The following is an 18,602-nucleotide window of genomic DNA, read 5'->3' on the forward strand; positions in this document are numbered from 1 at the left end:
GGCAGTCATCATTATTACCAGTCAGAGGTTCAGTCATCATTATTACTAACCAGAGGTCCAGTCATCATTATTACCAGTCAGAGGTTCAGTCATCATTATTACCAGTCAGAGGGGCAGTCATCATTATTACCAGCCAGAGGTTCAGTCATCATTATTACCAGTCAGAGGTTCAGTCATCATTATTACCAGCCAGAGGTTCAGTCATCATTATTACCAGTCAGAGGTTCAGTCATCATTATTACCAGCCAGAGGGGCAGTCATCATTATTACCAGTCAGAGGTTCAGTCATCATTATTACCAGTCAGAGGTCCAGTCATCATTATTACCAGTCAGAGGTCCAGTCATCATTATTACCAGCCAGAGGTTCAGTCATCATTATTACCAGCCAGAGGTTCAGTCATCATTATTACCAGTCAGAGGTCCAGTCATCATTATTACCAGCCAGAGGTTCAGTCATCATTATTACCAGTCAGAGGTTCAGTCATCATTATTACCAGCCAGAGGTTCAGTCATCATTATTACCAGCCAGAGGTTCAGTCATCATTATTACCAGTCAGAGGTCCAGTCATCATTATTACCAGCCAGAGGTTCAGTCATCATTATTACCAGCCAGAGGTTCAGTCATCATTATTACCAGTCAGAGGTTCAGTCATCATTATTACCAGCCAGAGGTTCAGTCATCATTATTACCTGTCAGAGGTCCAGTCATCATTATTACCAGTCAGAGGTCCAGTCATCATTATTACCAGTCAGAGGTCCAGTCATCATTATTACCAGTCAGAGGTCCAGTCATCATTATTACCAGCCAGAGGTCCAGGCATCATTATTACCAGCCAGAGGTCCAGGCATCATTATTACCAGCCAGAGGTCCAGGCATCATTATTACCTGTCAGAGGTCCAGTCATCATTATTACCAGCCAGAGGTCCAGGCATCATTATTACCAGCCAGAGGTCCAGTCATCATTATTACCAGTCAGAGGTTCAGTCATCATTATTACCAGCCAGAGGTCCAGTCATCATTATTACCAGTCAGAGGTCCAGTCATCATTATTACCAGCCAGAGGTCCAGTCATCATTATTACCAGTCAGAGGTCCAGTCATCATTATTACCAGTCAGAGGTCCAGTCATCATTATTACCAGTCAGAGGTCCAGTCATCATTATTACCAGTCAGAGGTTCAGTCATCATTATTACCAGTCAGAGGTTCAGTCATCATTATTACCAGTCAGAGGGGCAGTCATCATTATTACCAGCCAGAGGGGCAGTCATCTTTATTACCAGTCAGAGGGGCAGTCATCATTATTACCAGTCAGAGGTTCAGTCATCATTATTACCAGTCAGAGGTTCAGTCATCATTATTACCAGTCAGAGGTTCAGTCATCATTATTACCAGCCAGAGGTCCAGTCATCATTATTACCAGTCAGAGGTTCAGTCATCATTATTACCAGTCAGAGGTCCAGTCATCATTATTACCAGTCAGAGGTTCAGTCATCATTATTACCAGTCAGAGGTCCAGTCATCATTATTACCAGTCAGAGGTTCAGTCATCATTATTACCAGCCAGAGGTTCAGTCATCATTATTACCAGCCAGAGGTTCAGTCATCATTATTACCAGCCAGAGGTTCAGTCATCATTATTACCAGTCAGAGGTCCAGTCATCATTATTACCAGCCAGAGGTCCAGGCATCATTATTACCAGCCAGAGGTCCAGGCATCATTATTACCAGCCAGAGGTCCAGGCATCATTATTACCTGTCAGAGGTCCAGTCATCATTATTACCAGCCAGAGGTCCAGGCATCATTATTACCAGCCAGAGGTCCAGTCATCATTATTACCAGTCAGAGGTTCAGTCATCATTATTACCAGCCAGAGGTCCAGTCATCATTATTACCAGTCAGAGGTCCAGTCATCATTATTACCAGCCAGAGGTCCAGTCATCATTATTACCAGTCAGAGGTCCAGTCATCATTATTACCAGTCAGAGGTCCAGTCATCATTATTACCAGTCAGAGGTCCAGTCATCATTATTACCAGTCAGAGGTTCAGTCATCATTATTACCAGTCAGAGGTTCAGTCATCATTATTACCAGTCAGAGGGGCAGTCATCATTATTACCAGCCAGAGGGGCAGTCATCATTATTACCAGTCAGAGGGGCAGTCATCATTATTACCAGTCAGAGGTTCAGTCATCATTATTACCAGTCAGAGGTTCAGTCATCATTATTACCAGTCAGAGGTTCAGTCATCATTATTACCAGCCAGAGGTCCACTTATCATTATTACCAGTCAGAGGTTCAGTCATCATTATTACCAGTCAGAGGTCCAGTCATCATTATTACCAGTCAGAGGTTCAGTCATCATTATTACCAGTCAGAGGTCCAGTCATCATTATTACCAGTCAGAGGTTCAGTCATCATTATTACCAGCCAGAGGTTCAGTCATCATTATTACCAGCCAGAGGTTCAGTCATCATTATTACCAGCCAGAGGTTCAGTCATCATTATTACCAGTCAGAGGTCCAGGCATCATTATTACCAGCCAGAGGTTCAGTCATCATTATTACCAGTCAGAGGTCCAGTCATCATTATTACCAGCCAGAGGTCCAGTCATCATTATTACCAGCCAGAGGTTCAGTCATCATTATTACCAGCCAGAGGTTCAGTCATCATTATTACCAGCCAGAGGTTCAGTCATCAATATTACCAGTCAGAGGTACAGTCATCATTATTACCAGTCAGAGGTACAGTCATCATTATTACCAGTCAGAGGTTCAGTCATCATTATTACCAGTCAGAGGTTCAGTCATCATTATTACCAGTCAGAGGTCCAGTCATCATTATTACCAGCCAGAGGTCCAGTCATCATTATTACCAGTCAGAGGTTCAGTCATCATTATTACCAGTCAGAGGTACAGTCATCATTATTACCAGTCAGAGGTCCAGTCATCATTATTACCAGTCAGAGGTCCAGTCATCATTATTACCAGTCAGAGGTCCAGTCATCATTATTACCAGTCAGAGGTACAGTCATCATTATTACCAGTCAGAGGTTCAGTCATCAATATTACCAGCCAGAGGTCCAGTCATCATTATTACCAGCCAGAGGTCCAGTCATCATTATTACCAGTCAGAGGTCCAGTCATCATTATTACCAGTCAGAGGTTCAGTCATCATTATTACCAGTCAGAGGTTCAGTCATCATTATTACCTGCCAGAGGTCCAGTCATCATTATTACCAGCCAGAGGTCCAGTCATCATTATTACCAGTCAGAGGTTCAGTCATCAATATTACCAGCCAGAGGTCCAGTCATCATTATTACCAGCCAGAGGTCCAGTCATCATTATTACCAGCCAGAGGTCCAGTCATCATTATTACCAGCCAGAGGTCCAGTCATCATTATTACCAGTCAGAGGTTCAGTCATCATTATTACCAGTCAGAGGTTCAGTCATCATTATTACCAGCCAGAGGTCCAGTCATCATTATTACCAGTCAGAGGTACAGTCATCATTATTACCAGTCAGAGGTTCAGTCATCATTATTACCAGTCAGAGGTACAGTCATCATTATTACCAGTCAGAGGTTCAGTCATCATTATTACCAGTCAGAGGTTCAGTCATCATTATTACCAGTCAGAGGTCCAGTCATCATTATTACCAGTCAGAGGTACAGTCATCATTATTACCAGTCAGAGGTTCAGTCATCATTATTACCAGTCAGAGGTTCAGTCATCATTATTACCAGTCAGAGGTCCAGTCATCATTATTACCAGTCAGAGGTCCAGTCATCATTATTACCAGTCAGAGGTTCAGTCATCATTATTACCAGTCAGAGGTTCAGTCATCATTATTACCAGTCAGAGGGGCAGTCATCATTATTACCAGCCAGAGGTCCAGTCATCATTATTACCAGTCAGAGGTTCAGTCATCATTATTACCAGTCAGAGGTCCAGTCATCATTATTACCAGTCAGAGGTCCAGTCATCATTATTACCAGTCAGAGGTTCAGTCATCATTATTACCAGCCAGAGGTCCAGTCATCATTATTACCAGTCAGAGGTCCAGTCATCATTATTACCAGTCAGAGGTCCAGTCATCAGTATTACCAGTCAGAGGTCCAGTCATCATTATTACCAGTCAGAGGTTCAGTCATCATTATTACCAGCCAGAGGTCCAGTCATCATTATTACCAGTCAGAGGTCCAGTCATCATTATTACCAGTCAGAGGTCCAGTCATCATTATTACCAGTCAGAGGTCCAGTCATCATTATTACCAGTCAGAGGTCCAGTCATCATTATTACCTGACTCAATGACAGCGCGCCTCTTTCTCTTTTTATCATTGTCCTTCTTCTTCTTCTTCTCCACCTTGGGGCTGGTGATCTGGAACACATCATCCTCATCATCATCCTCCTCACCACCATCATTATCCTCATCATCATCAGCTTCCTCACCACCATCATTATCATCATCACCACCATCATCATCCTCACCACCATCACCACCATCCACATCAACACCACCATCTTCCTCATCATCACCATCTTCCTCATCATCACCACCATCTTCCTCATCATCATCATCCTCATCCTGTTCACCACCATGGTCATTATAATCATAGTCATTGAAGTCGTGAGCTTAGCAGTGTGGTTGGGGTTAAGAAAGTGTAGAAATAGGTGGGATTTAGCACTTTCACTGACTAGAGACTCTGGTTTATATTAATACCTTGGTGGTCGACCAGTTCACTGACTAGAGACTCTGGTTTATATTAATACCTTGGTGGTCGACCAGTTCACTGACTAGAGACTCTGGTTTATATTAATACCTTGGTGGGCGACCAGTTCTCTGACTAGAGACTCTGGTTTATATTAATACCTTGGTGGTCGACCAGTTCACTGACTAGAGACTCTGGTTTATATTAATACCTTGGTGGCCGACCAGTTCACTGACTAGAGACTCTGGTTTATATTAATACCTTGGTGGCCGACCAGTTCACTGACTAGAGACTCTGGTTTATATTAATACCTTGGTGGTCGACCAGTTCACTGACTAGAGACTCTGGTTTATATTAATACCTTGGTGGTCGACCAGTTCACTGACTAGAGACTCTGGTTTATATTAATACCTTGGTGGCCGACCAGTTCACTGACTAGAGACTCTGGTTTATATTAATACCTTGGTGGTCGACCAGTTCACTGACTAGAGACTCTGGTTTATAATAAATACCTTGGTGGTCGACCAGTTCACTGACTAGAGACTCTGGTTTATATTAATACCTTGGTGGTCGACCAGTTCACCGACTAGAGATTCTGGTTTATATTAATACCTTGGTGGTCGACCAGTTCACTGACTAGAGACTCTGGTTTATATTAATACCTTGGTGGTCGACCAGTTCACTGACTAGAGACTCTGGTTTATAATAAATACCTTGGTGGTCGACCAGTTCACTGACTAGAGACTCTGGTTTATATTAATACCTTGGTGGTCGACCAGTTCACTGACTAGAGACTCTGGTTTATATTAATACCTTGGTGGGCGACCAGTTCACTGACTAGAGACTCTGGTTTATATTAATACCTTGGTGGCCGACCAGTTCACTGACTAGAGACTCTGGTTTATATTAATACCTTGGTGGTCGACCAGTTCACTGACTAGAGACTCTGGTTTATATTAATACCTTGGTGGTCGACCAGTTCACTGACTAGAGACTCTGGTTTATATTAATACCTTGGTGGCCGACCAGTTCACTGACTAGAGACTCTGGTTTATATTAATACCTTGGTGGTCGACCAGTTCACTGACTAGAGACTCTGGTTTATATTAATACCTTGGTGGTCGACCAGTTCACTGACTAGAGACTCTGGTTTATATTAATACCTTGGTGGTCGACCAGTTCACTGACTAGAGACTCTGGTTTATATTAATACCTTGGTGGTCGACCAGTTCACTGACTAGAGACTCTGGTTTATATTAATACCTTGGTGGTCGACCAGTTCACTGACTAGAGACTCTGGTTTATATTAATACCTTGGTGGTCGACCAGTTCACTGACTAGAGACTCTGGTTTATATTAATACCTTGGTGGTCGACCAGTTCACTGACTAGAGACTCTGGTTTATAATAATACCTTGGTGGTAGACCAGTTCACTGACTAGAGACTCTGGTTTATATTAATACCTTGGTGGTCGACCAGTTCACTGACTAGAGACTCTGGTTTATATTAATACCTTGGTGGTCGACCAGTTCACTGACTAGAGACTCTGGTTTATATTAATACCTTGGTGGTCGACCAGTTCACTGACTAGAGACTCTGGTTTATATTAATACCTTGGTGGTCGACCAGTTCACTGACTAGAGACTCTGGTTTATAATAATACCTTGGTGGTCGACCAGTTCTCTGACTAGAGACTCTGGTTTATATTAATACCTTGGTGGTCGACCAGTTCACTGACTAGAGACTCTGGTTTATATTAATACCTTGGTGGTCGACCAGTTCACTGACTAGAGACTCTGGTTTATATTAATACCTTGGTGGTCGACCAGTTCACTGACTAGAGACTCTGGTTTATATTAATACCTTGGTGGTCGACCAGTTCACTGACTAGAGACTCTGGTTTATATTAATACCTTGGTGGGCGACCAGTTCACTGACTAGAGACTCTGGTTTATATTAATACCTTGGTGGTCGACCAGTTCACTGACTAGAGACTCTGGTTTATAATAAATACCTTGGTGGTCGACCAGTTCACTGACTAGAGACTCTGGTTTATATTAATAAATACCTTGGTGGTCGACCAGTTCACTGACTAGAGACTCTGGTTTATATTAATACCTTGGTGGTCGACCAGTTCACTGACTAGAGACTCTGGTTTATATTAATACCTTGGTGGTCGACCAGTTCACTGACTAGAGACTCTGGTTTATATTAATACCTTGGTGGTCGACCAGTTCACTGACTAGAGACTCTGGTTTATATTAATAAATACCTTGGTGGTCGACCAGTTCACTGACTAGAGACTCTGGTTTATATTAATACCTTGGTGGTCGACCAGTTCACTGACTAGAGACTCTGGTTTATATTAATACCTTGGTGGTCGACCAGTTCACTGACTAGAGACTCTGGTTTATATTAATACCTTGGTGGTCGACCAGTTCACTGACTAGAGACTCTGGTTTATATTAATACCTTGGTGGTCGACCAGTTCACTGACTAGAGACTCTGGTTTATAATAATACCTTGGTGGTAGACCAGTTCACTGACTAGAGACTCTGGTTTATAATAATACCTTGGTGGTCGACCAGTTCACTGACTAGAGACTCTGGTTTATAATAATACCTTGGTGGTCGACCAGTTCACTGACTAGAGACTCTGGTTTATATTAATACCTTGGTGACAGGTTTCTTCTTCTTCACTTCTTCGTCTGTTGAGACGGATTGCTTCTTCTTCTTCTTCGTGGATTCCTTCTCTGTGTTCAGGGTTCCATCCTGAGATGGTTTCTGTGCTGTGGGTTTGCTTGATACAAAGAACCGCCTGATGTCCTTAGAATGGAAGGGGGGAGGGAGAGGAGAGAGTAAATGAGTCCACTGAGCCTAATTGACACCCTATTCCCTATATAATGCACTACAGGGCTCTGGTTAAAAGTAAATAGTGCACTGTATAGGAATATGGTGTAATTTGGGATCTATCCTAGACGTTAAATGACAGTTGATTTGAAGACATGCATTGCTACGTCACACATGAGCGATATGTTGCGTGGACAGATACAGTATCTAGTTCTGGTACAATCACATACTTAAACTTTACTTAACTAGGCAAATCAGTTAATGACGACCTACCCCGGACTACGGTGGGCAAAAACTGCGCGACCCTATGGGACTCCCAATCACGGCCGGATGTGATGCGGCCTGGATTCGAACCAGGGACTGCAGTTGCCTAAGAGAGCTGCGCCATTTCGGGAGCCCAATTTAGCTGCATGAGTTGCTGTAGTTCTACTACCATCGCATATTTATCTTTGTGATCTGCCCATGTAAAAATGCCACTTGATGCCATAATTTTGTTGTCAGTATTGACAAGACGACTGTCGCTTTGCTGTTTGCCACGTAAACAACTGACTTGCAAAGATAGTCAGCTTCATGCATTGTTTTCATTAGCATGATAGCTAGTGAGTTAGCTAGAAATCCTACTAAAACATGAAAAATAGGGCAACTACGGGTTGGGATCTAGTTGGCTTAACTACCTTACTCGGTACATTCGTGCGTCCTCTAAAACAGTAACATGCGTCCTAACGTTAGCTGACATGCGTTTCTATGCAATACTGAATCACTTATCACTTGTGTTGTTGCTGTTGTCAGGGAATGAGTTGTTGATTTGGACCTACGATGCATAGACGCCGTGACTTACCATAATCCACGACAAAATAAATGAGTTTTTCTTATTGATCGTGACGAGACTAGTTTACACGAGCAGCTCCTTTAAAAAAAATAACAAATCCTCCTTGGCGCGAAGTGTGATCAGAGCGGAAGAGGAAGTGGAAGAGGGAGGCCCATGTCGGGGGAAAACGTGTCTCCCTCCAGCAGGTGGCGTTTTTGTCGTTGTTTCACCCATCAGGCAAGTCGTTTTTAATGTGTGGACGTCAATAAGAGTGTCGAATTTAATCAACAACGACAAACAAAATGGTTGATTTGTTACGTGACGTTTCTTTTTTTAATTATATAATGTAAGTTTAAGTTGTTACGAATGTACCGGTATAAGTAGGACACGTCACATCCCGGCAACTTTGAGAATAAACACTTTATATATCGGAGATGTTTATTTAATGTATTTCTCCTTTATTGAACCAGGTAGGCCAGTTGAGAACAAGTTATCAATTATAACTGCGACCCTGACCAAGATAAATCAAAGCAGTGCGACACATCTACCGGAGATGTTTATGCATATCTCTAGCAGGAGGCTACTAGTAGCATAGGATCTCTCCACATGTTCATCTGAGACACTCTGATAGTATGTTTTATATTGATCCAGGTGATATGGGACCCTGATTTAACGTTCATTGTTCATGTGTTTATCTTTCATGGAATATTCTTTATCCATAAAATGAAGAGAACAAACCCTTTGCTTCACATTCTCTCTTAAATAATTTAAATATTATTTAGAAATGATCAGTAAATGTAATAACAAAATAGCCATCCACACCGTAAAAGTATTTAACAAATTGAAAATTATTCTTGATATGTTAGGTTTATGTACTCTTGTTTGTATATTTGTGTTTTTTTGCAATTGTTGTGTTAATAATGAATAAATATATATTTAAATCGTATCTCTCCACATTGAAAACAGGCGGTTTCGTGTATTCATTACGCCGATTCTGTTGCATAAAGTTGATTAAACGGAAGCAAACGGAACGAAACGGGAAGGAACCCACCCTGCATTTGTCCAATAGAAAACTCTCGTTCTGATCCGTTTGCTTCCGTTTGGTTCTTTTAAAGGGAAAACGGTGCAAATCAAATATGATTGGTCACATACACACATATTTATCAGATGTTATTGCGGGTGTAGTGGAATGCTTGGTTCTTAAACTGTTTTCGTAATGAATACGACCCGGAAGCTACGCCTCAATGTGTTTCATTGATGAGGACACAGCCAGCACAGTTTATAAAGACGAGAATTCTTATTCTAGCTCAGGTAAACTGCTCCAAAACTTTATTTAATTCATATGGCCTTTTTACAACGTTTGCACGCGTGTCTACAGACCCCTTTTGACGCAGGTACAAAGCTGTGTGTTAAGATAATTTTTTCTTCAAAATATTTTTCGATTTTGTATTTTATGTAATAACGAGGGAAGTCTATGTTAGCTGTGTAAATGTTGTATGTGCGAATGTGAACGGTCCGAACGACTCAGACGTTGACAACTATAGACAGACCTGCAGTTTGAAGACCTGCCACCACTCTCACCTCTTTCCCACGACCAGGAAAGGACCGTGACGACCAGAGATATCCTATTACCCAGAAACACACACACACACACACGTACCTACCAGTCCCTGTTCTAAGGTGACACTGAGACTTGAACACTGATGGGATCCTTGTATTGTTTTCACAGGATTCTTACTTTTGGTCAGCTTTCGAAAACACTTTGCAGATCTTTCTGACACACGACTAATATCCAAACGCTCTGTAACATTGCAGCCCTCTGAACAGACCCATTTTTTTTTTACAGCTTCAGACTTAGTTCCTGTAATATCCTGAGCTTTTCTCACATCTCCTAGATAAAGAGGGCAGACAACCTTGTAGTAAAAAATAGAAATACATTTTATATTATTTTCTATGGGCTACGGTAGTAAAGGCCAAAATCAATGTCTCAAATGAAGAGGTTCCCAAAACAAGACATTTGAGTAGTTAAATGATACTTGGTATGACTTTCTTAAAACAATTATGTTGTTTTAGACCCCCCCCCCCCCCAAAAAAAAAGTCTTAAAAGACTCCATATAATTTTATCAGGACAGTTATTTTATTTTACCAGTTAAGAACAAATTCTAGGGTCGTTATCCACGTAGAAGTGGAAACCGATAACTAACTTGACCGTTGTTATAGACAGGGGTGCAGTTGTCGCTAAGACTCTGATCTGGGGTCAGTTATTCATCTCTCACACTAAAGGTTAAGATGAGGGGAAGCTGGTCCTAGAAGTGTACCTCAGGGACCCCCCCCCCCCCCCCCCCCCCAGAGCATCCGATTGGTCTGATATTACCTGTTAGAATGCACTATAACATGTCAGCCAATAGGAACCAGAGACGGGATTTGTGGGTGTAACAATAGAATTCTAAATTCAGTATTTCCTGCTGCATTCACACCCAAGTGGGATGTTGGAATTTACCAGTTTGTGAAGGCATAAATAACAGCTGGATGCCTTCACCTGACTTGAACTCATGAGAAACTCCGGATTGGCTAATGGTTAACGAACCGTGTCGCAATCCATCTGCTTTGTAAACAAAGTAAAAATAAAAATAAAGTTTTTCCATGTTTTTTTGTTGCAATTTAAGCAGGTTAGTTATTTTCTTTAGTAGGTGAGGTCAGAGGTCACCATGTGGGAGAAGCGGACGCTCAGGATGATGGCTTCCCCCACTAGTAGATTACCAGTTGGGAGAGCCCTTCTAGTGGATTTCTCCCAGTCTATGGTAAATTCCCACTAGTAGATTACCAGTTGGGAGGGCCCTTCTAGTGGATTTCTCCCAGTCTATGGTAAATTCCCACTAGTAGATTACCAGTTGGGAGAGCCCTTCTAGTGGATTTCTCCCAGTCTTTATGGTAAATTCCCACTAGTAGATTACCAGTTGGGAGGGCCCTTCTAGTGGATTTCTCCCAGTCTATGGTAAATTCCCACTAGTAGATTACCAGTTGGGAGGGCCCTTCTAGTGGATTTCTCCCAGTCTTTATGGTAAATTCCCACTAGTAGATTACCAGTTGGGAGGGCCCTTCTAGTGGATTTCTCCCAGTCTATGGTAAATTCCCACTAGTAGATTACCAGTTGGGAGAGCCCTTCTAGTGGATTTCTCCCAGTCTATGGTAAATTCCCACTAGTAGATTACCAGTTGGGAGGGCCCTTCTAGTGGATTTCTCCCAGTCTATGGTAAATTCCCACTAGTAGATTACCAGTTGGGAGGGCCCTTCTAGTAGATTTATCCCAGTCGTATGTGGTAAATTCCCACATGGTTATGAACTAAGCATAAGTAATTTAACGTGATCTGTGGGTGCGACGCCCAAAATGGGTTGACTAACAGGAAGAAGAGGAATGACCAGCTTGGTTTGAACTACATGAACCAGCCAATAGGAACCACAAACACAGGATGTGGGGTGTCGTTGAAAAAAAGGGGAGGGATTTTATTGGTCAATAGTGAGTTCCAGAGATGCATCTGATTGGGTTATTCGTCCGCCTGTTCCGCCACAGCGGTCTCTTCTCACTGACGTAGATCCAGGAACTTCCTGATGTCCTTCTTGACCGTGGTGACTTGTTGGATCAGAGTGGCTGGAGGAGAGAGAACAAGGGGAGAGAGAGAGAGAGAGAACAAGAGGAAGGAGAGAGAAGAGGGAAGGAGAGAGACAACAAGAGGGAAGGAGAGAGAGAGAGAACAAGAGGGAAGGAGAGAGAGAGAGAGAACAAGAGGGAAGGAGAGAGACGACAAGAGGAAGGAGAGAGACGACAAGAGGAAGGAGAGAGACGACAAGAGGAAGGAGAGAGAACAAGAGGAAGGAGAGAGAACAAGAGGAAGGAGAGAGACGACAAGAGGAAGGAGAGAGAACAAGAGGAAGGAGAGACGACAAGAGGGAAGGAGAGAGACGACAAGAGGGAAGGAGAGAGACGACAAGAGGGAAGGAGAGAGACGACAAGAGGGAAGGAGAGAGACGACAAGAGGGAAGGAGAGAGACGACAAGAGGGAAGGAGAGAGACGACAAGAGGGAAGGAGAGAGACGACAAGAGGGAAGGAGAGAGACGACAAGAGGGAAGGAGAGAGACGACAAGAGGGAAGGAGAGAGACGACAAGAGGGAAGGAGAGAGACGACAAGAGGGAAGGAGAGAGACGACAAGAGGGAAGGAGAGAGACGACAAGAGGGAAGGAGAGAGACGACAAGAGGGAAGGAGAGAGACGACAAGAGGGAAGGAGAGAGACGACAAGAGGGAAGGAGAGAGACGACAAGAGGGAAGGAGAGAGACGACAAGAGGGAAGGAGAGAGACGACAAGAGGGAAGGAGAGAGACGACAAGAGGAAGGAGAGAGACGACAAGAGGAAGGAGAGAGACGACAAGAGGAAGGAGAGAGAACAAGAAGAGGAGAGAGAGAACAAGAAGAGGAGAGAGAGAACAAGAAGAGGAGAGAGAGAACAAGAAGAGGAGAGAGACAACAAGAGGGAAGGAGAGAGAGAACAACTGTTAAGAGTAAAAAAACTAAATGGGGCACGAGGCATGGTTGGTTCAGTTCAAACTTCAGGTCTCTAATACGGCCCATAACGCAGGTTACAGGCGTATCACTTCTCTAACGTTGGTTAAAGCCTTGCGTGTCAGAAAGATTACAGCATAAAAAAAGGGGGTTTTCAAAGTGCAGCATTACAACATGCATTGACTGACACGGTGTGGACATCAGACAGACAGACTCTGGGTAATTCTAACCTCTAATCCTCTTTCTGGACCACCGTTCCCTTCTCAGACACGTAGATTCCGTCCAGGAACTTCCTGATATCCTTGTTTTTGACCGTGGTGGCTTGCTGGATGAGAGCGGCTGGAAGAGAGGAGAGAGAGGCTGGGGTGGTGAGCAGGGTACGACAGCGTGGAGGGTCACAAAAGGTCAATATACACGCAACTAGTTAGAGCTAGGAGAGGGGAGGATGGGAGAGAGGGGACAGACAGCATCACTACCACTCGGAATTGAGAGAGAGAGACACAATCCGGTTATAGAAGGAGAAAAGGCTATACACCTAAGAATCTAGAATCCCAGACACAACATTCTAGAACCCCAGTCACAACATTCTAGAACCCCAGTCACAACATTCTAGAATCCCACAGTGATGCTGTAAGAGGTAAATAGAGGGAGAAGAGGCATCATTACAGATGTATTCATAGAATAAACACTAAGAACATCAGACAGGGAGAGAGAACAGAGGGGGTATCTGGGTAATAATATACAGGGTATGAAGGAAACACCAGGACATCAGACCGGGAGAGAGAACAGAGGGGGTATCTGGGTAATAATACACAGGGTCTGAAGGAAACACCAGGACATCAGACTGGGAGAGAGAACAGAGGGGGTATCTGGGTAATTATACACAGGGTATGAAGGAAACACTAGGACATCAGACTGGGAGAGAGAACAGAGGGGGTATCTGGGTAATAATACACAGGGTATGAAGGAAACACCAGGACATCAGACTGGGAGAGAGAACAGAGGGGGTATCTGGGTAATAATACACAGGGTCTGAAGGAAACACCAGGACATCAGACTGGGAGAGAGAACAGAGGGGGTATCTGGGTAATAATACACAGGGTCTGAAGGAAACACCAGGACATCAGACTGGGAGAGAGAACAGAGGGGGTATCTGGGTAATAATACACAGGGTCTGAAGGAAACACTACGACTGTGGGGGGGGGGGGGGGGGGTGATGTGTGTCGCCTCACCAGAGTTAGACACCAGCTCAATATCGTTTCCCTCCAGAATCAACTCATCCTTCTGGGCTGCAGACACGGCACAGGACACACCTGAGAGAGACGAGACAGAGGGAGAGACAGAGGGAGAGACGACCGTCAGCCAGGCATCTCTGCATTGGAAATGGCCACACATCCTGAAGCTAGAGCTTGTAAATGCTACAGGTTCTACAGAGGATTCCTCTACAGGTAGGTAGGTTAGAACTAGGAGAACCATCTTAAAAGATTAATTAAAACAAAGTTTCAAACTATCGAGTAGCCCGTTTTCAAAACGCCTAGCGCCTCCAGCTCATTGCAAAGTGGTGTGATGCTCTGAAACCTGCTTACCGTTGTCTATATGCACTAGACTGGCCAATGGGAAGTGCTCGTTAAACACTGGTTCAAAAATAACTGGTGGCCCTGTCACATTCCCCCCCGTTCCGTCCCAGACTCGCCCTGTCACATTCTCCCCCCCCCCCCCCCCCCCCGGTCCGTCCCAGATCCCCCATCCGTCCGTCCCAGACTCACCCTGTCACACCCCCCCCCCCCCCCCCCCGGTCCGTCCGTCCGTCCCAGACTCACCCTGTCTCATGCGGACCCGACGGATGTATTTCTCCCCCAGGAAGTTCCTGATCTCCACCAGAGCTCCACTCTCCTGCATCACAACGTTGATGGGGAAATGGGCGTACACTGAGCGCATCTTATAGCGGAAACCCTGGAGAGAGGAGAGAGAGGGTTAAAAGAATGAAGAGAGGGGTCCTAGAATGAAGAGAGGGTTAAAAGAATGAGAGGGGTCCTAGAACAGAGCGAGGGGGTCCTAGAACAGAGCGAGGGGTCCTAGAACAGAGCGAGGGGTCCTAGAACAGAGCGAGGGGTCCTAGAACAGAGCGAGGGGTCCTAGAACAGAGCGAGGGGTCCTAGAACAGAGCGAGGGGTCCTAGAACAGAGCGAGGGGTCCTAGAACAGAGCGAGGGGTCCTAGAACAGAGAGAGGGGTCCTAGAACAGAGAGAGGGGTCCTAGAACAGAGAGAGGGGTCCTAGAACAGAGAGAGGGGTCCTAGAACAGAGAGAGGGGTCCTAGAACAGAGAGAGGGGTCCTAGAACGTCTGGAGTCAGTGTCTCGTACAGCAACAAACAGTCAGGGTATTTATCAGCTGGTCTGGAGTCAGTGTCTGGTACGGCAACAAGCAGTCAGCTGGTCTGGAGTCAGTGTCACTCACCATGGTAACTAACAGTAGGGTCAACACCTCACCATGGTAACTAACAGTAGGGTCAACACCTCACCATGGTAACTAAAAGTAGGGTCAACACTCACCATGGTAACTAACAACACTCACCATGGTAACTAACAACACTCACCATGGTAACTAACAACACTCACCATGGTAACTAACAGTAGGGTCAACACTCACCATGGTAACTAACAGTAGGGTCAACACTCACCATGGTGACTCCCTTGATCATGTTCTGGACGTGACTGCAGATGGTCCTGACTGTGGCCAGCTCCTTCCTGTTGCCCCACCATTTATCCACACGCAGCTGGAACACAGAGAGGGGAGAGATGTTTCTGTACAGCACTTTTGAGATATCAGCCGATGTACAGAGGAGAGACACACACCTGATGTAAGAAGGGGCTTTATAAATACATTTGATTTGATTTACCAGCAGAACTTTTCAGTTAGCAACGCTTCACGACACCATTAAATCAGTTTATTCCAGGGAGAGAAAAAGCAACGATCAGGTGGTTTCCTTCTGTGTCTCCACATGATTGGATCAGCCAAAGTTACCAGGTTGGTAGCTAGCCAATGAGGTAACAGGACGTAACAAAAAATGTAAACAAAATGGTCAACGACAGGGGTTTATGAATGCATGATGGGAATTCACTATAGGAAGGTTTAAAACGTTAAAATCAGCAGGTAATGTGTGGCTGGCAGAATCAGGGGTTGTGTAACTTGAAGGGACATGCGTGTTGGATGTCATGCCTCCTGGTGTGTCTGCACCCTAAAAACACACAAAGCTCAGGAAACTGTTGCTTGTCGAAACATCTGTTGTGTTTTACCTTTATTTAACTAGGCAAGTCAGTTAAGAACAAAATCTTATTTTCAATGACGGCCTAGGAACAGTGGGTTAACTGCCTGTTCAGAACGACAGATTTGTACCTTGTCAGCTCGGGGGTTTGAACTTGCAACCTTCCGGTTACTAGTCCAACGCTCTAACCACTAGGCTACCCTGCCGTAAACAGGATGGCATCAATACCTCTCACTATATAAGGAACCATTTACTCAGTTCTTTTCCCTGCCCAGCGACAGGGCGGCCCAGCGACAGGGCGGCCCAGCGACAGGGCGGCCCAGCGACAGGGCGGCCCAGCGACAGGGCAGCCCAGCGACAGGGCAGCCCAGCCCAGCGACAGGGCAGCCTAGCGACAGGGCAGCCTAGCGACAGGGCAGCCTAGCGACTTCTGACCCGACTTACAAAGCAAGACGTTTATTTTTTGCTGTAGTTTTGGTGCAACCGTGACGCTAACGGGAATCGCCGGGACACTCACTTGTTTCTCTAGAGGCGCTCTCTGAAACAACGATACAGCCAAGCCTCGTCATTACAACAGTTATCTGGGAGACCCCCCCCCCCCCCCCCTTTAGAGCCGTGGGCATGATGAGTACCAGTGCATTAAAGTGTAGGGTGAAGCCCATCGCCAAGTACTTTTTATAGACAAGCCTCCATACCTTTTTGTGCGTCTTCCCCAACAGGCTGAGTTCCAGGTTGATGTGGTTGAACTCCCTGCGGAGAACCCCCCGGGGACCCTTGACGATGACAGTCCGTCCCTTCAGCCTCACCTCGACTGGGGGGGGGGGGGGGGGGGCACGGCAGAGACGACAGGGGTCAGACACACACACACAGAACCAGCTAGACAATCTTAACCACGCCACTAGAATATATGGCATTAAAACCCAACTATAGTCAGGCTAAAATGCTGGATTGATGAAGACCGGCACCAGCGATGCCTCTTGAGGATGCCAGCCAGAGACAGACTACAGTAACTTAGCGGTCTATTACCAACAGAATGGCATTAATAAGTTAGGGGGGCTGAACCAATAACTCACTAGGCAACATAGGTAAACATTTGACTCCATAGTCTGGTTAAAAAACTATTCCTTGATTAGTCCATTGATAGATTCCACTGTTATCAACATGTTGGATGGTTCAGTAAATGAACAGCGGATTTGTTGGAGTTAAACTTACCACCGTCGGGGATATCCACAGTCTGGTTACTGAGAATGGTCTTCATTCTGGGGTTAGACAGAGTCAAGTTAGGTGGAGTTGACGATTACAATACATTATATTACCCAACTAACGTTACGGAGCGAACTGGTTACTGAGATCATTCTGGGGTTAGACAGAGAGTCAAGTTAGGTGGAGTTGACGATTACAATACATTATATTACCCAACTAACGTTACGGAGCGAACTGGGCATTTCAGGACGAGTTTTAACTTTAGTTAACTAACGTCAGGCAGGTATCTCGCATCATCATGAGTGTGTGTGTGTTTACACGGCTGTCATATTTAGGTAACTCGTTGTTAACAATGTCATAACCCGGTACATCCAGTTGACTGTCCAAATGAAACCCTTAACGTTAAACGTTAATTAAAAGACGCAGAAGGAAACTAGTCAACTATAACAGACAGGCATGCAACTAACCAGTCAGATAGCGAGTCATGAACACTGTCCCCCCCTCTCCCTCCTCCCAATGGCAAACAACTTTTATAACCTACACATGTAATTAAAACGGTCTGAAACAATGCGACCATGTACATACAAGACCAACGTTATATGTTACACACATTGAGCATTATTCACGTTGCCCTGGCTACTAAAAAGACGGATAGGCAGGCATGGGGGGGCGACTGCGGCCTAGGATAGAGGGGTGGGTGGCAAAACAAACTATATAGAGTTATATCGACTGGTTTTGGGGGTGGAAATAACAAATGCGAAACGTCAATATACATATAGCAAATTCGTAAAGGTGAAAAATTACGCGTTTTAGATATCGAGGAACACAGATGGAGTTTGATTTTCAGCGATAGAAACGTTATCCACCATTTCTTACCTCGCCGGTAGTAGAGGAAAGGACGAAGGAAAGACGTCAGCACGCAATTGTAGTCTTCGTACGTGCTTACGCCATCACGGCGCTACGCGTTGATCAGACGTAACTAAATGATGATGATGATGATGGATGCAAACTACTGCGATATATTGATAAATTATACGTCTTTGGTCCCCAGGGGGGGAAAAAAACATCGCATTTGGAATAAATCTGGATATAAAAAGAATCGAGATCAATTGATTTATTAAGTAGCGGACGAAATTATTTATTATTTTCTAAGTTTTATTTTAATACCAGGCGTAAGTACTCGATCCCAGAGAAATGTTTTGTCAA

The 18,602-nt window shown here is 44.5% G+C and overlaps 2 protein-coding genes across 5 annotated transcripts in view; both read right to left on the reverse strand.

Moving 5' to 3' along the window:
* Nucleotides 1-8,660, reverse strand: part of LOC139374571 (replication factor C subunit 1-like) — a 57,441-nt gene extending 48,781 nt beyond the window's left edge. For 2 of the 4 annotated variants that reach the window (XR_011627689.1, XR_011627687.1), the window contains exons 1-3: nucleotides 8,400-8,533; nucleotides 7,385-7,537; nucleotides 4,303-4,381 (exon numbers count right to left, since the gene is read on the reverse strand). Coding sequence is in view for 1 of the 4 variants with exons in the window: in XM_071115568.1 (XP_070971669.1) it covers nucleotides 4,303-4,381; nucleotides 7,385-7,537; nucleotides 8,400-8,402 (235 nt within the window). In the remaining 3 variants the exon portion in view is untranslated. Of the gene's footprint in view, nucleotides 1-4,302; nucleotides 4,382-7,384; nucleotides 7,538-8,399 lie in introns of all 4 variants that reach the window. The other 2 variants (XR_011627688.1, XM_071115568.1) reach the window with 2 other exon arrangements.
* A 3,182-nt stretch (nucleotides 8,661-11,842) lies between these two features.
* On the reverse strand, nucleotides 11,843-18,599 carry LOC139374573 (large ribosomal subunit protein uL6). The gene is made up of 8 exons (XM_071115571.1): nucleotides 18,273-18,599; nucleotides 17,406-17,452; nucleotides 16,889-17,004; nucleotides 15,609-15,704; nucleotides 14,748-14,880; nucleotides 14,160-14,240; nucleotides 13,158-13,266; nucleotides 11,843-12,018 (listed from the first exon to the last, which is right to left on the reverse strand). The coding sequence occupies exons 2-7, from the start codon at nucleotides 17,449-17,451 to the stop codon at nucleotides 13,160-13,162; spliced, it is 579 nt and encodes a 192-aa protein (XP_070971672.1). The 5' UTR covers nucleotide 17,452; nucleotides 18,273-18,599; the 3' UTR covers nucleotides 11,843-12,018; nucleotides 13,158-13,159.
* Nucleotides 18,600-18,602: the final 3 nt, after the last annotated feature.

The sequence above is a fragment of the Oncorhynchus clarkii genome, chromosome 19 (assembly GCF_045791955.1).
Source record: "Oncorhynchus clarkii lewisi isolate Uvic-CL-2024 chromosome 19, UVic_Ocla_1.0, whole genome shotgun sequence".
In the NCBI taxonomy this organism is placed as follows: domain Eukaryota; kingdom Metazoa; phylum Chordata; class Actinopteri; order Salmoniformes; family Salmonidae; genus Oncorhynchus; species Oncorhynchus clarkii.

Coding starts and splice junctions, on each gene's coding strand:
- LOC139374573 (XM_071115571.1), bottom strand. CDS start 17,451: ATGAAGACCATTCTCAGTAACCAGACTGTGGATATCCCCGACGGTG. Junction 15,705..16,888: donor TGGGGAAGACGCACAAAAAG/GTATGGAGGCTT, acceptor TCTGTGTTCCAG/CTGCGTGTGGATAAATGGTG. Junction 14,881..15,608: donor TGATCAAGGGAGTCACCATG/GTGAGTGTTGAC, acceptor TCCTCTCTCCAG/GGTTTCCGCTATAAGATGCG.